Source organism: Ornithodoros turicata, chromosome 2, assembly GCF_037126465.1.
Source record: "Ornithodoros turicata isolate Travis chromosome 2, ASM3712646v1, whole genome shotgun sequence".
Classification (NCBI taxonomy): Eukaryota; Metazoa; Arthropoda; class Arachnida; order Ixodida; family Argasidae; genus Ornithodoros; species Ornithodoros turicata.
This window is the reverse complement of record NC_088202.1, coordinates 126,652,129-126,670,475: the sequence shown is the minus strand read 5'-3', so window position 1 is coordinate 126,670,475 and position 18,347 is coordinate 126,652,129. Positions and strand designations below refer to the sequence as shown.

Genomic DNA, 18,347 nt, shown 5'->3' with positions numbered 1-18,347 from the left:
GTGCTCGTCCATTCGGTCTAATCACTTTTCATGCAAAGGAAAGTCGTTCAACTAGAGCAGATGAACAACATTTGCTGTTAAACCTTAAAAATACAGGCTCCACTCCGAATAACCACGCCAAAAAAAATTACTGTTTAGGATTGTGGGGAAGCGTGAGGTCTTCCGCCTCCCTTTTTTAGCAGTTCAACGTAGGGGAAAATGATTAAAACTTGGACGGGTTGGTAACTCATTTAAAATTGATAAACCGATAAATATCCGATAACCGACTAATTGATATCAAACTACAGGTTTGTTATGTTAACAGAGACCATAGCCTTCTTGAGACCTAAAGATGGTCTCAACCATATGCTTTGTGAATTCTTAGTCACCAGGAAGAGTGACAAAGCCAGCGGGAAAAATGTAACATACAAATGTGCGATGACATGAATCTGGTTTGAAGGTCCAGGTTGACTTTGTAATCAGCGCATAGCAGAGCTAAGTAATACAGGGACAATGGTCAGTGTGAAGGCCAAGGGATACTTTTCCCTCTGGGTCTTCCATCTGTATAAACTGTACTGTTCATTAAGCATTGTAAAGTTTAAATAAATTCAATTCAATTCAATTCAATTCAAGGAGTATTGCAGACTTATCAGTAATACTCTAGTATCGGTAACGCACATTTTTGAGTATTATAATACCAATATAAATACTTTTTCAAGCTCGTATTATAATAAGCAAAAAAGCATTACAGTAATACTATTATTATACATACTCACCCGTGGCAATTTTTAATGTATTTTATGCCGGGACTGTATTGCAGGATTACCTGGAAGTCAAAATTGTCAACTTTCATAAGTATATATTTGTGTCAATAAGCTCTCTCTGTCTTATATGCGTTTTTCAAACTGCCTGCCTAATAGTTATGTAGAGCGCGAGTCTCACATTAAAGGAATAAAGCCAATGAATTCTAAACTTTTTTTTTGTATCCTCTTCTCATGATATATGTCATTATACCCACCCCTCTCTCGATTAGAACGCCATTAGTTTGTGGCGTCCTGTCAAAGGCTATAGGCAGCTGATATCGCCGAAAGAACGCCTTTAGAGTAAACGCATAATAACAGAAAAGAAAATGAAGCGTTTCGAACCGAAAGTTTCGCACGTTGGAAATTAATCGGACTGGTTTTTTGACCTCGAAAAATAATATGTGTGTTAAACGTTAAGTGTACAATGGAAATTTACCGGTTTGCGAGTTGGGTTCTATGGTTATTTGTCCCCATCGCTGCATCGCGTGCGCAGTAGGCTTCCCCCACATCCACGGTCGTAGAGAGGTGGTGCACCCTTTACAGGCGGTGTTCCGCCGCAACAGTGTGGTGTGCGCGAGATATACTTCCGCGCAAAATCCTCCCTAAACCAACGTGGATTTTTTCTTCGCTACTTATTTGCAGCCAGCCGCTATAGGACAGTTCAGGTAGCTACGAAGAGTACGATAAGTTGCGCTACGCGGTATTTCACATGACGTCCCATAGTCAACATGACCGGTATAAGGAATGGGTAAGCTTGCGCCTATATTCCTCATGTTGTGTAACGCGCATCCTATATTGCCAAGCTCTATTTCTGACCTAAATTTGTTGTCTGCCCATAAATTCAGAGCTGTCATAGTAGCATAGTGTCATATTCGCCCCTTTGTTCACATCGATGTCAAAGAATCGTTCAAATCCAAGAATAATGTTTTATTACATGTATCGATGCTTTGTTTAAGGAACCCGAGTTCAATGCCCCCTCGCACCATGAGCAATGTACAGCCATGCAATCTGAACGAATGAGCCTTTGCCTTGAAGCTGTAAGTGCCGCGTCTCCTAAACACTAAAGAAAAAAATTAAAAAAAACAAAACAAATAATTCAAGAAGAAAGAACAGAAGCGGCAACGCCAGAAGACAGGTCGTGACCTCTCCGTGTACATGCCTCTATATGTGAAAGCGCTTTTATTGGGAATCGGTTCAAGCGTACCAAAGTAATTAGGCTCGCACGCATAATGACCGCGACGCTTTGTTTACGAGGCACCTTCCAATGGAAAGTTTTGTCATTGTTGCGTTGTCGGAACGAGGGGTGGTGCTTTCCTTGGACGGCTGTGTTCACCCAGTCGACCAATGGCGTTCCTATCTTTTACCTCGAATAAATCAAAACGGGGGAGGCCCACATTATGACGGCACGCAGAAAGGAACATTGGCATGGGAGAGTGACTTTTATGACATACTATTATCTTTCCTTCGTATTTCTGCAATATACGAAACGCTTCCTCATAACTATACGGAAGAAGAAAAAAAGAAAATGCAACTTAAAAATAGCTCCCAAAAATTGTACTTGCGCGGTCGTGTCCTGCTACACGCTATACCCCTAGCGAGGAGGAAACGATTTTTTTTTTGTATGTGCGAGTGTGTGTGTGTGTCCGACGCATCAGTCGCTTTGGTGGCCGTGTTCGCACAGTTTTGGTGACAGAATTCAGTGTGACTTTCGGACTGTCATGGTGCGGTAGTTGTGCACCGGACATCCTCACTTATCGGAGAACCTTCGAGGAAGTGCAACGGTGTTCCGCGAATCCATCCTACTTGCAACCTGTATGCCGTCGCCTTGCTGCTATAGGCAACCAGAGCATCATGTTTAAACTGGTGAGCTTCCTTAATTATATACTGACGTGATGTCCCCCATTGGTTCAAGTGGTTGTGCTTGCATGATGGCTATTAACAGTGTATAGAAAAATGGCAGTCGTCGAAAAAGCCAGACAGCGATGGGATATGGACCATGCACCTCTTGATCACCGGTCAAGTGTACGACCAATGGTTGTTGTCTACTGGCTAATGGCTGTTGTCTACTGTTGTCTACTCTTGTCTACTGAGTCTACTGTTCATGTGCTAAGGCACTGGGGGCTTGCGTTGTGTCTGTCTGTTTGTGTGTTCCAGCCTCAGCACAGTTACTTCCCATTGTGTGCGTGACTATCGTATACGTTTTGTTGCTGGACATGGGGCTGAGAAGAAAAATTGGGCTTCATCTCTGGGGGTTGTGTCAAACACGTTGAAATGCGGTATATTTACAAAGCCATCGTTCACAGTAAACTTTTTTACACTTTTTGGTGTAAATGGCTTGTCCCATGGCGCACACCTTTTTGGTGTTGCCTTTACACTCAAATGATGGGTGTTTTCTAATGCACCCTTTAGTTAAGTGTATTCCTAATAAAACGCTGTTATAATGGGTGTTTAAAAACAAAAACACCCTTAAAATGGGAGTATTCTATTGAAAACACCCTTTATGATGGAATTATTTGCTAGCGAATATTCCATCGCAAATAGTGTAATAGGAGCTTCGGCGGCAGCATACCGACACCACTGGACGTGACATACAGTTCAACGTTCTTGCTTCTATGGCAAGCTGCACCGCGATCGCGGTAGACTTCCAGCCGTGGTTCCATTGTAGAACCTAAACCGGAGTGCAATTCGTCGCAGGCACGCCTCGTTAGCTTGTTAACACTGTGGGACCAACGTGAGTGCAGAGGCATAAAGAGACATGGGGCACCCTCAGTAGCCTATATTGGCGTGTCGGATGTATCATATACTGAAATAAAATTTGTTGGGGCACGTTCGTTACATTTGGTGGGGCGGGAAACGTTTGTAACGGTGGCGGGAATGTGTTTTTGCAATTAACACCCACGCTTGCAACGAGTCAAAGGTATAAGCTAAATTTCTAATATCCCTCCCTGTCAAATACTGTGCTTTTAACTCAGGTTATCGTCTATAATGTGATTACTTGCTGAGCGGAGCTGTGAAACCAGCATAATTTTTCTCTCACTAAATAAAACACCATTTTTAACACTATACTCCCAATTCAAATGGGTGTAAAAAAACGTGTATTCGACGGAAAACACCTGTTTCAACACCCCACTTTACACCCTTAATGATCCACATTGGATAAGACGTGGTGTATGTCGATATTACACCTTTACTAATGCACTTTTTGCACTCTTTGTGGAATAGAAAAGGGTGTTTTTATAAGAATACACCTTGTTTGAGCAAATAAAGGTGTAAAATGATTTACTGTGTTGGGCATATTTTGTTGGTCGCGTGATCACTGTCACGTGGTCCTATCAAGCTATATGGACGGGCTTACACGGTGGTTGGCACTAGTATAAAGCAATCGCTATGTACGAATACAAGTATATGGGTATGAGCATACATACAGGTGTACAGGTGTAGTACAGGTGCTTGTGCGTGTGAACTGCAATTATACGCATGCACCCTGAAGTTAAATAACTTTCTAGATGCCGTCACAATTTCGTACGGCAACACATGCGGGGGCATTCTTCGACAGCGCCTAGTCAATTCGTTACTTGTGTCACTGTGCCACTTGTGTTGTCCCTGTATATTCTCTCATCTGGGAAAATGTTGCCTGCTTCACGTATAACCACCAGGTCGTTTGCCTTTTGCTGCTCTGTTCACAAGTTTTCAGGCAATGGTTGTAACTTCGATGTTTCATGCAACGGTTCTAGGTGGCATAAAACTTGACGTTGCAACTTTGGTGCGCATGCTTCTCCGTAAAACATGGTTGCAGATATCGACTCACAATCATGTTCCATTCTCCTCCTATTGTGATGCAGAGCAAATCGATAGAATCCGGCGCTTCGGTGTCGCTCTCTCGTGTAGCTTTCGGGAGACACAGTCGACCGATTGTGTTCTTCCTCCGCCTTGCACGGGATGGCGTTTTCGTGCTGTAAATAAGGAAACGTAATTGTGGTAAAAAAATAGAGCAGTATCTCCGTATAGCCTATATGACTGCAGTGAGGTATGAACGTGTTATACCGTCGTATGTGATTATAAGGCTACTACAATATAATATCTCGCTTTTGGCTTACCCACCACAGTCACAAAATTAAAAAAAAATTATACTGGAAAAACGCAAGAAAAAAAGAAAGAAAAAATATACAAAAAACGACTTGGTTGTTTTCACACGTGCCTTGCTTAGTAAGCAAGTACGCATTCCATATCATTGAACCGTAACACGCACCAAAGCCAGCGAGACGTAAAGCACTAATGTTTACGACAACCACTTACGCCAACCTTGCACATATAAAACTGTTTTATGACACGGAAGGCGCAATTGTTTGTTACCAGGGGCTGTTAAACCATCGTCCGTTTGCTTCCGACAGTCGTTCTGTCAGGAAGACGTTCTTCCAGTTTTCTGCTTTTAGTTAATCGTGACGCCCTTCTCGCTGTCGACGAAATCAAAGAGTTTCATGGCATACAATCACACTACTATTTTTAGTATATCGAAATGGCACATTTTATAGGTGGACACCTGTGCAGAATTCTTTTTTGCACCAGGTTCCCTCGTTTACAGCTTCAGTTATAAAGACCAAAGTGAACGATGTCACAACACACGGATCTCAAAACGAAGACGCCTTTGCTATGTTCTCAGCTCCCGACACCGCCAACAGATGGCAGTAGGGGCTTTAGAGGAACAACGATCCAGTGCGCGCGCGCGCGAGCGCGCACGCCGAGCCTCCCCGCACGGGAAGGGAAAATACGCAGCGGGGCGGGATGGCTGCAACCGGGGACCGATCGAACAACGTCAGGGAGAGACGAAATAAAGCACGAAAAAAATAAAGAAAAAGGAAGAGCGGCAAAATCGGAAGAGGGAGAGGAGAGAGAGCTTACAGAGAGGAGAGAATGTGAGGGAGAGGAAGCGAAAACGAAAGCAGCGCTTCGTGGCAAAAGCAGGGAGTCGCTTGCAGGCAGCGATCATTGGGGAGCGTGTCAGGATGCCGGTGACCGCGACCACGTCTTGCAGCGCTGCGCCCGGTGGTGCCGCACGCTGCCCGTCCCACGTGTTAACCCGGTGCTGCTGATCCGCAATGCCCAGCCAGGGCAGTGACACAGAGCTACGGTCCGCGCTCGGCGCTCCGTCGCCGCCGGCATTACGCACCGACACTACATCGCGCACCGCACCACGCTGGTGCTAGTTCCGGAGTTTCATTGACGGAAGTTATAAGAAAACCGTCGGACGCTGTGGGTTCCTCTTTCTCTTGGAGTGAAACGACAGGACCAAATCGTCTTTCTGTGAGAACAAGCTTCAGCTTCTGCGCCGTTTGTTTGGGCAGAGTCGTATTCGAACGTCACAACAGGCTAGGCCCCAGTTGCCTGGTTTCCCTGTAAGTAAACGATTTTTTGCTTTACCCAGTGCACCATTACTATTCAAAACAATACAAATGTGCTTAAGCGCCGAAATTAGTTCCAAACGTCACCTTGTGCGCTTCATCTTATGACTTAGCGTTATTGTGCCAGTATGCCCCACAGACTCAATAGTATACCCCAACACAAGTATCGCACGCTACGCTTTAGACGAAATATTTCCGCGCGAAATAAATAATGCTTCCGGCGAATTCATGTAGCAGGTTGTCTTGTCTCATGCTCTAGTTCGTCTCGCGCGTCTTGTCAAAATGTGACAAGTTTGTGTGGGTTATGCCGCCCATAGTTTTATGAGGGAGAGTGTTGGTTTTAAAGTTGCCTTTATGACATAGTTCTCATTTGTTTCAACACATTTGCTCTCGCGTGGCGAGCGCTTGGATAAATATATCGTATAGCCGTCATTACGACTTAAGTGCTGTAATTTATATGGCGCCATAAAATGAATGGTCGTATACTCTATAATGTATAAGCAGAAAGGCTTCACGCCGGATACGCAACGCTTGTGTGACTAGTATTAGTGCATGTGAATGAAGCGGTTAAACCAGATCCACTCGGATATCTCTCGTTTATTTTGCTCCAAGAAATTTAAAGAAATTTCGTGGCGACGTATTATCTGTTAAGTTTTTGCCCTGCAAGTGTTTACGTGGGGTTTGTTTCATAATCAGAAGGACAACGGCGAATGAATTTATATTGTCGAATGAATTTTGAGTCGGGACTTTTTTCCTTCAGTCTCGTATCCAGCGTTTTGAGCTCGAATTGACACCCATTTCTGCTTCTTTCCGCAAAGAGACACAGACGTAAAGTGAAAGACTGATTACAGTGGAGTGAATGCGCATAGCATATTGAGTGCTACCTTGATATGAGTGAGCGAGAGTCTCTCTGTAGATCTGTCCAAGTATGTTTTCTGGGTTTTGCGTAGAAGGGTTAGTTGCTGATATTTTACCTTACCTTTTTGTAGTACTGACGGTATACGTATACAGCAATGCCAAAACGGATAATAGTGCTCGTACGGTTCAACGTGGAACGTTTTGAAACAATACTTCGGTATTATTCCTGCAAACATTATTTTATATCCGAACAGCAATACATTAGCGCTGTTTCTAACATCCGAATTACACAAATACGCGGTGACATGCGATACCAAGTCTTGTTTTTCTAACAAATTATATATCGTTCGTGTTGGAATTCATAAAATCGACATGTTGTGTTTTACCGAGAGACACAACATTCACAAGTACGTACCTATAACGCGCAGTCCTGATCACAGGGCAGTATACCTGGGCTACCGGTGTTGCTTATATACGTTTGGTGCAGCATACCCCAAAGGCCCGTAGCGGCTGATTTTTCGGACTGTAAACAACTCCTTCCTTCAGTCACTTCCGGTCCCTGCTTATTCCTGAGAACATTTCTGCAAAAAAAAGATGCAAAAATAGATTTCACCGATTGCCATTTATGCTTGGTACAGGGCTCCTTTGGCGCCCTTTATGAACTTACATGACGACTAAAACTGAATTATAGTACGCCGTGCCATATACTTCCTTCTCTAATTAAAGTTCTCGTTCTGATTTTACACCCGGACATGTTAAGAAATTGTGGACGGCTTTACGATTTACTTCTAAAAAGTGCCGGTCATTACGTGCTGGATAACTATACATCGGCAACCTAGAATATTGCGTCAGCTTTGCTTCTGTTTGGGATACGTGTTTACTCACAAATTTAACTTCCTCCGTTGTGATAGAACCGAATCTACGCTGTCGATAATTATTTAGTAAGTGAAATGAAGCGAATAAAAGAAAAACATGGAAATGATGGTTCCACCGGAAGCGGCGCCCAGTTCAGATACACTTGAGCCTGGCCGCGTATAGGGATGAGGAAATTATTTTCCAATCCAGCGAAGAAATGAAAGGTGAAAAGATGGAAAGGAGACCAAGTAGGAGAGGAGTAAAATAGATGATTCGGGGATTATTAAGCGACCAAGTTCCGCTAAGCTCTACCGGCTGCCCATAGTCACCACGCTAGTATTAGTACTACCAATACAGAGAGTAGATTGTAATTGTTACAGGTGATCTCACGTTGTATCGGACACAAATAATCGCGGTGCTGCTGACATGCCGTGTTTTCACGGCGCAAGCCGCCTCGCACACATTACTGCGGACATAAAGCTTTTATCTCGACGATCACCTCCTTTAAAATGGCTGTATACTGCTTATACGAGCGGGCCATGTCCAGCTGACACAAAAAGATGGGCTCACGTGCTAGGCGTATCAAAAAGCAAGAGCTTATGTTCATTGCGGATTTTATGTGGCAGTAATGTCGCCTTTGCCGTGTTAAGCGCGTTATCGGATATATCTTGCATGCATTCGAAGGAGCTCGGTAGAAACCATGTTTTCGATTGCGGTGACACTGTGGCCTTATAGACCTGTCGCAAATATGTGGTTAAACAATGTTCGCGCAGCGGCATATGCTCACGGGGGGGATCTATCGGAACGCGCGGGTTGCTTTAAACGGCGAACGTAAACGCAAATTGCGGAGGGGAAAAAGGTCTTTACGTTAAATATTGCGCATCACAGGAGCAAAATAAATAATCCATTGCAGAATGGAAAGAGATGTGCGCCACCACGTCTTTTGAGCACAATCGCTTGTTGTGCGCAATATTTTTTATGTTTATTTTTTGCTCGGTGGGCAGACATAAAAACGAAGAAGAACGCGTATACACATCTAGAACGACATTCGCCGCAAGGGGGACGACATAGCAAGATAACTAAGAAAAAACGAAAGTGAGCCGCCAAATTGAACACAATGGAGTTGGCACTGGCCGTATATACACATATTCCGCCGTCCTATATGTATATACGATACTGCCTCGTTGAACATCACTTCCCTGTTCGTCTTTCGAATAACTTTAGTGCGACCCTGTTTTCCCATAGCAAGCATAGAGTTACGTCATGTAAGGGACGATAACGAGCGAGAGGACACACACACAAAAAAAAAGGTCCTTGCCATGCAGGGAAGAGATTGAAAGTGGCAATATTGGAGCAGCAAACCTGTCGTCTCGGCGACTAGGTGACAATTTACGTTCTGTCCCGGAATTCCTTGCGTGTCACAGACCGGACTTCGTTAGCGTGGAATTTCACCTAATAAGGTGATCGCAGGTGTTGTATGGCGCCACTCCATCTTCACGCATTCTCTGTTTCCGTGCACGGTTATCCATGGAGCTCTGCATCAAATAGTAAGCTTTTGTGTGCTTGGACGTCGCCGCACGCTAGTATAGAACACGTGGAAGAATTCGTTTTGATGGGAAGCGTAAGAAGGTAGCTTTTAAATCATCATGACAGTTTATAGCTGGTTAAAGCTGGTATATACTGGTTACAAAGGGAACGCGAATCGCATAGTCCACGGATAAATTGTACGGGTGGTATGCGCACGAAATTTTGAGTTGAGCTGAGTTGATAAGAAAAAAATGGAGAAATAGGCACTCATTACGAGAGCCGGCTACTCCAGATCACCTAGAAAAACAAAAATGGCTAACTACAATAAGAACAATGAGTGACAAAGACACTTAGTCAGTCACTCACACACACTGTCCACACACACTGTCACACACACCATCAGTCACACTGTGTCCCTGTGTCACGAAATTATACATTTCTTCCAAGCATTAGTGCGTGTTGTAACTCTCACGTGTTCCACCGTTATTGGTCTGAAATAATTCGTCACGCTGCCTCAGCGTCAAACAGAAACCAATTGAAGAATTTTTGTCACCGGCTGATTTGCGAGAAACTTACTGAGCGGAATTAGCAACACCTATAGCGCATATTCAATGTTATCCACCGAGTGTGTGAAATTGCTTTTTTATGTAACTCTTATCGAGGAGTTCGTATCGTTTTTTTCACTGGAATTTCGTTGTCTCTTTGCAGGCCTCTCGCGCACGCCCTGCGCGCCCACTACCCTCAGCGGAGCGGCGAGCGATGAACGGGAGTCTATACGAGGACACAGGCAGCAGCCGCTCCAGCCTCGAACCGGCCCCGACCCAGCCGCTCCACATCCCAGCCAAACGCTTGGGCTACGCTCAGGGACCTCACGACTGCGGTCCAACAGACCATTCGGGCATGGCCGCTGCAGCGGGCGTCATTCGCCAGCCTTGGGCCGCGAGTGCTTGGACCGCCGACTCTTTCGAGCCGCAGTACAATCAGGCCACCCTCTGCTCACCGAGGGACTCGGCCTATTACTACCCTTCGGACCGCAAGACGTCCTCCTTCAACCTCTGGTCGTCTTCGTCCAAAGGGTACGACCTGGGCGGACCCGAGTCGTGCCAAGCGTACGCGGCACAAGCATGGTGTCCGTACTCTACGGCGTACCCTGCTGCGGCTCCAAGGGTCGAGCCTCCTCCTCCACCACCGCCGCCGGTGCCGGCTTACTTGTCTGCCGAAGAACATCACCAGAGGAGTGCAGCCTCGGTGGCTGCGTCCGTAGGTCCGGCACCGCCGCCTCCACGTACGAATCCAATGGAGAGCTTTTCGGCGTACTCAGACGGGTACGGCTTGAGAGCAGCATCGGCGGCCGAGTCCCATGGGCCTCCACCATATGCGCCTGCGGGGCCTGGTGAGTGACATGATATACAAAACATAGGTTATCGCTAACGCTTTGCACACTCATTAAAACATACACAATTTCCCTCAATTCTAGATTATCTGTCCGAGTCTTTGTACGTAAAAGTAAACACTTTTTTTTTTGTCTCAAAACAGACAAGGGAAAGAGTCCGCGATAGTGTCTGGTAAATTCGAAAATTCGTTTCTATTAAGCACGTATATGACCAGAAACGGTTTTGCGGATCGAATGAACGTGCATGGCACAAAACTTTCATGGAGCGGAATTCCAAGAATGTTGACAGACGATTTTTGAACCATCAGTACGACAGCTCCTTGGTGCGGTTTGTTGGTTCTTGGAGGATCAACCAATCGTAGACTTCTAGGCAAACGGTTTTACATGACGTATGATGCTAAAACTATATGCGCCTTGCGACTAGCTGATGACCACAGGCCACTTCTAAGCGCTTTTCGCACAAGCCACTAGGCCCTTGTTCCACCTGTAGCACTCTTTCTGTCTTGTCACTAGAGTGAGTGTCAAAGAGTGTGCAGCAGTAGGTGTACGCCCACATTGCCGAATTAAGAATGCAGAAGGTATACCTCTCTGCCGTACTGCATCATATATCGGGTCATTTTTAGGAGTCTATAGGCAGGTTGTTAGAAACCGTGCAGGTTAGATACAACGATCGAATCACATTGTATGATTTACTCTATAGTTTTCGTGAAACTGAGGGTTGTCCAACTGCAGATATTGAGAGCTTCAAACAGACGCGACTTATAAGAAAAAAAAAATAATAAAAAAATGTTCGTTAACCTCGTGCATTGATGGCGATTATGCACCTTACTTTTCGAAAAGCGCCGATGGGACTTGTGTTGAAATGCGAGTAACAAAAATAGTCGCGGTTTGAGCTGTGGGACTCGCGGGGGGCACTCAGTGAAAGGAAGGCTGAAGGGGATCGCCGGGAGGGGGTCGACGGTGTTCCAGCCATGGCGGCCAGGCTGTAAAGGCCCCGCGCTCGTAAAAGATGATACTTTGACGCGCCGCGTTCCGCGGACGGAGCCTTCTCCTTGTTGCCAGCGGGCTGCTGCGTGCTGCCCCCGCCACTACTGTGCTGGCTATTTAATTGCGGTACGGACCGTCACAAGTTCCTAATTCCACTCTTGAGATCGCTTCGGTGTGACAATGTTTGATAACTCTCATTTTCATGTGACAGATTAAGTAAAATCGTTCAACAATCGAATGAGCAGAATCGCATGCGTAGCGAGGTTAGTGGTGGCTATTTGAATGAAGCCCAGAAAGCGCAGGTCTTCCGGTTTGCATTCGGAACGTTCCAAGCCGTCTCATTGCGTTGCACTGTTCCCGTACCACATCGCTGGGACTAGCAATAGGTTTTAATTGGGATATATTTATCAATAATTAAAAATAAGCATTCAAAATCAGAAGGGCGTAGCTGAGGTCGGCGCTTCGAACGCGCTAGTTGAATAATTGCGGTAGCTACAGGTGGGGAACAGTGGAGATAACTACATTGAAAAATTATAGAATCTCTTTGGGAACGACGAATTCCAATCAGTGATTTTTCTGAGTTGTTTTCATTCATGGAGTCACATCTTAATTCTGATTGTTTGCAAACGAAACAACTGTTCTTGTGACGTAGAAATTCTAGCGCTGCCTTTTATAAAGTCCCTTTAAAAGAGATGTACACTCTTAAAAATGAACTTCACCGCACAGCACGCTCCTAACCAACCATCATCTCGAATGATATCGTTATCTGCCCTGATTTGTTGAAAATGGGGGGCGTACGCATTTTTTGTGACACAATTGTCACAAAAAAGGCGTACGCCCCCCGTTTTCAACAAATCAGGTCAGATAACGATATCATTCGAGGTGATGGTTGGCTAGGAGCGTGCTATGCGGTGAAGTTCATTTTTAAGAGTGTACGTATTTAAGTATATAGGAGTGCATTTTTATGCTTAATGGGACAAGAAACAGGTGACTCAAGCGCCGTCCCACCCCAAGCAAAACACATTTTTTTCGGTAGGAATAATCAATGTATCTTTCCCTGCCCAGACTTGCTGTTGTTAACGCTGCTTGTGTCATAATCAGATTACCCCGAACACACTGTTTCAACTGTAGCTTAAGACGCCTCACCGTGCGAAACTCCAAGATAGCGAACTGGGCAGGCACACCCATCTGTGCAGACAATCAAACGTCATACATTTTAACTGTGCGTTACGTCACGCAGAACTCGATTATCTTCATCTCCAATCCACGCCGCATCCGTCGGGGGGTTGAGGGAATTGCTTTCCGTCCCTGAAAGCCAGTCAGATTACGTGAATCACGAGCAATGAGGTGCACCCGTCCCAGCCAGCCCCTTTCGTGAGGGAAGCTGCGGAGCCCAGCTTATATATATATATATATATATATATATATGGATGGTGGCCATCTTGAATGGCTGTATTCACCGATACGCTGGAAACACCCGGTCTGCTTTTAGGGCGCCCGCATGCTCGCCTGTCAGCGTTCACCTAACTGATGATCTTTGCAGAAACCGAATGATATATTTTGCGTATTTCACATCTTTTTCCTTCTGCGTCCAAATGTACGGCGAACGGTTCTTATATGAATTGCGTGTTCTGACTCTTGTTCGTATACGCGTCTTTGAAATCGTCCTTAACATTCATAACTATGAATCACTTAGTGAAACAACTTAAATAACTTAAATATTTAGTGAACAGTATTATCTACGATTCTCGTGCCGTGAGAAATAATGGGGTATGTTTTGTATGGTTTGTCCATGCGCTCGGTAAAATACCACCCCAAAGTAAAGTTGATGAAGATGATTGCAGTTTATATGGCGCACGAGCAACCAAGGCTGTAGCGCGCCAAAACAGTGATATATGTGGCAAGCTAAAGCTGTAACAGTTAAATTAAAACCAAGTTATCTTACCAACTACGATGTAAATCACAGCAAAAGGAAACTCATACACTTATAAAACATTTAAAAAGCCGATAGCTCTAAAAAAAGTTGAAAGTTCTCATGAAGGGTAAAACTGGTTCATCCCCATGCAATAGCGCCGGGGTGCAAAGGCACTTGATATCGATAAAATTCTTTAAAATGACGATGACGGTGGTCGTCATTTTAAAAGTAATGTAAAGTACGTTACATTAAATTTCGCTGAGCTCTGTACTGATTATATTGTTCATTGCCCATTCATGAATTCATTTCATACTCACGATATCATTTGGGTGAATAAGCCTGAGCAACTGGCCAGGTTCTTGTTCCTATACAGGGTGTTCAAAATTAAGCTTTCACGAGCGCTACGCAAACACAGCGATGACAGGAAACCGGATTACTTTACGCTACTTGTGTAAGAAACAGGTGCTGCTAATTATGTAGCACCTGTTTCTTACTGAAGGGTCAGAAAAATAGCACGAGTTTTTCTTTTTGTTCACCTATTTATAAAGTGCTAGTGAAAGCTTAATTTTGAACACCCTGTATACTGGTAACACTCGTCGCGATGTCATTGTGCGCGCACTGAGTTTTTCCATTAATAACGCACAACGTCTACAAGGATGGTATCTCCTTATTTTACGTCATATGTAAAACAAAAGAACACGAAAAAAAAAAAAACACATTAAACCCAGCCGGCAACCTTCACTGCTCAGGCATGTTGCGATAGGTGTAGCATGTATCATTCACTCATGAAGGCGAACGAAAAAATCTAGGAGAGAAAAAAATAAAATAAAAAATAAATGCAGCAACACAGTTAAACCTTATATAGATATCAATATACTCCGAGTCAATTTATGAGGGATGAAGCATCCAAAAACAAAAACAAAATCATAAAAACGCTCAAGACCGCCACTCGTCATTTTCTTTTTGTCTTTACCTTCATTTCTCTTTCCTCGGAGAGGGTCTATATACGTGTGTGTACACGAACACGTATACGTTCGTCCGTACACTTTTTAAGTGACGCTTCCTCCTCTACCCCGGGGCAGGAGAGAAGCTAATAACGCACGTGGAAATAAAAAAGAAAAGAAAAAAAAGAAGAGAGAGAAAAGGTACACGGCGCAAGAAGGTTTATGGCCAGGTTGGTCTGTTTGACTTCTCGCTCAGCGTGCGTTCCACTGAGCGCCTATGAAAACTTTTGATTGTGAAAGTAAACCAGAAGTTGAGGCTGTTGGCGATGAAAATTGTGGGGAGGATTTCGCTTAAATGTAATTGAACAACGTTGCCGATACGAAGACGTTTCCCCTCTAATATTCGCGCCTTTAATTGCGAAGCTCGACCCGTGCGTTTTTGATTTGAAACACGTTTGACGGGTGCTGCATATTTGCTGCTGCCTTAACAGAGTTAAGAGGTTCTTAACCAGGATAGTCTTAACAGGTTTTCTGCCTCGAGCATTTTGTTTTTCGGTTTCTTCGTGGATGATCGCAAACGTTTGTCATGACCGGGGAGAGTGCATGGTGTATTTTATTTGTAAATTTTTATTGTATGCCCCACTCAGTGAATAAGGAGAATCATCTTTCGGTTCCTATACCATATATACTAAGATATATTTTAACCGATGTGGACAACAGATTTTACGAGAGAGCGCGCAAAAGCACTCATTCTTTAGCTCTATCAGCACACATGAGAGGTCCTTAGTTGGACATTCGCGGTTTAAAACAAGAACTCGTCGAAGCCTTGTCACGTCGAGACTGGGAGGTACCTGGATTGCAATCCCGGTGCTGTCTGGGTCTTTTCCTGAGTTTTCCTAAGACGGCTGTCAGACATATGTCGGCACAGTTCCCTTAGAAGTCAGCCCAGGACACACACTCCTCCCAGAGCGTTTGTCGTGACATTGCCTGCCACTGAGGCCGACAACGGCGAGCTCCTTCAATGATGAAACTCCCATTCATAATCTCGAAATAAAGTTGTTGTTGTTGACGTTCGTAAGGGGTAATCTATTGCGATAAACTGAGCTTCACCGTGGTCGCTCTGCTAGCAGGGCGGTCAGACACTAATATAGGTCACAGGTAATACAATTTGCCGTATAGCGAGCTATAAACGCGCGCGCAATGTTGGAACATCGTTCACTACTCATAAGGCACCAGCGAAAACAGGCGAACCAAATGTATGTCGCGTGAAATACAGTTGTGATGTTCTTATACCTGTATGTCCTACATGATGTAGCTTGTTGCAATTGATCCTCCTTCACAAACTTTTCCTGCTATTACTGGCGCTCAACATAAATACCTACTAGGTCCGTCACGCTCATTTGACAAACGAGCGCGGCAAAGCGAAAAGACGTCAGAGTAGATATAGGCAGAAGGACTGCAGGGCAACGTGTCCCGCGTAGCACGCTTCGTATAGAGCCACTCGCAGTTGTGCAGTCTGGCCACGTAGGACCGACAGGGAGACGTGACTTGCGCCGCCTGACACATCCGTGCCTGCACTGGCTTCAGTAACTGAAGGCGAGGACCTCGTAACGATGTTTAATTGGGTTCTGTGTGCCTCATGAGAACGTCTGCCTGTTTATGGTATTGCCTACTGGAATAGTGTCGAGGCTAAACGTGCTTCATGTAACTACAACTTCTGGTCGTCTCTCAGATCAACAGATTATGATGTCTACATTCCCAAGCATCACGCTTTCACTCGAGTACGTACGCCTGGTGCCTTATCCATGTAGCTTCACATAGAACTCGCAGCACAAAGAGGACACAATACAGGGACCTTGAAGTGTCCTTAGAAGAATAGACTACTGGGATAGTTGGTATACATGACGTTTGAAGGACTTAGCATTGGACATGAGACAGAGACGGCATAGACAGAATGGGCGCTGCATCCTACGGCCTATGTCTTCTCTCTCTGTCTCATGTCCAGTGTTCCCCGCGCTAACTCCTACAAAAGCCCTGAAGCACGCACCTATATATCTTCGACCTCGCGTCATACAGTGCACTGTCCCGCTATAGGGAAGATGGCAGCAGCAGCAGCATCGATGTGTTTATTCTTACTCAACGAGTGCGAAACTTTCCGTATCTGTTCCTGGTAACTTCACGAATAATTCACGAGATTGATCAGCACGTCACAACGAAACCTCGTCTCTATACAATCCACAAACTCTGCATGTAGTACACGGAAAAAAGAAGAACAAGAAAAAAAAAAACGCTCCCGTTCCTACCAACTTTTATTTACCGCAGTGCCACACTCGTCCTTCCATGAAAGTTCGCTCATCATGCCTGCCAATATTCCGCAGCGAAACGAACCTCTCGAAACGCACGTACACAGCCACACTTTAGCCATATACCAGGAGGAGCATAACGTTGCCAAGCACGACGCATGCATCCAGGAGTACTCGTGTGATGAGCCCTGCCCATTACGATATTAGTTCGGCCCTTTCCTATAGATAGATACGGACCGTATTAGCGATAGGTAGAGTAGGGACGGCAGAGATAAATTTCCTGCCCGCGTATAGAGCAGTCCGCATGCCAACAGAGGCGACCAGCGTAAAAGCCAGCGCATGCATACGTATACTTCCCGGATGAATATTCTATTCCACGTCGCTCTCCGGGCTGATCTCTAATTAGGAGTCGCGCGTCGCGGTTTTCGAGAAACTTTTCCTCCCTTACTCACTTTGAGCAAATGAGCCGCACCCACGTCGAACAAGCGCATATATTAACGCGGGATTGCAACACAGCGAGCGTTGCATTGTCTAACCTGCGCGCCACAAGCGCTTTTCCTAGTCTGCCGACGGGGATCGTGCGCTGCGCTGCCGTTGCGTGTACCAAGGCATAATGTGTTGTCCGGAGTTTTGTTGCTGAACATTTGCGAGGGAGCCTCATTTTCCTTTTTTTTTTCGCCCGAGTCGCGCTGTCGCTCTAATCAGCTCAGCAAGTGCAGGCACGAGGGTGATTTTGAAAGTTGAAACCTGGTCTCCGGAGGGCACGTCTCGCTGTCGTTTCTCTTTTTATCTCTCTTCTCTTTCGCTTTGCGTTGTTTTTTTTAAAATGATTTTAACCGTCGTTTTAATCCAATCTGCGCTTCTGTTGACATTCTGTTTGACATTGTCTTTACATTTTGAATCATTACGTTACTAAATTTCCCCAGCATTTGCGCGAAAGTTTTTATAGAATTATATTTTCTGTTTGTAAGCACGAGCTGTGACCCTCTTTCCGTGTAATGACAGTGCACGAGTACAGTAGGAGAGTGTAAAGTATGAACGAATTCGTTCGTGTTATTCGGTTCATGTAACTCAAGTGTCGTCACGTGCCTGCCCAGTAATTATTATTTCTAAGTCACTGACATGCTGTGCGTCGATATTCCAAACTGTGAATAACACGCTAGACGCATCGACAATGTGCATTCATTAGCTATTCACCAGTACACTCAGGATATTGCGAGGTGCACGTTTTCTTTGCGCGACAAACATAGCTATGCAGTTATACTCCCTACATTGAAGTATAGGGACATTGGTAGAAAAATATTCCCCGCTGCTGTGTCGCCGGGCAACGCGCTTAGATGTCTGCCACGAATATCGACTCAAATGCAGCCTACCGGAGGAACAG

At 45.0% G+C, this 18,347-nt stretch overlaps 1 protein-coding gene across 4 annotated transcripts in view; it reads left to right on the top strand.

Annotated features, from left to right (window-relative positions):
* Positions 1-18,347, top strand: part of LOC135386075 (homeobox protein abdominal-B-like) — a 53,624-nt gene that overhangs the window by 17,822 nt on the left and 17,455 nt on the right. For 3 of the 4 annotated variants that reach the window (XM_064615794.1, XM_064615796.1, XM_064615795.1), the window contains one exon: positions 10,130-10,814. In XM_064615794.1, the coding sequence (XP_064471864.1) occupies positions 10,130-10,814 (685 nt within the window). Of the gene's footprint in view, positions 1-5,680; positions 6,176-10,129; positions 10,815-18,347 lie in introns of those variants that run through there. The other variant, XM_064615797.1, reaches the window with a different exon arrangement.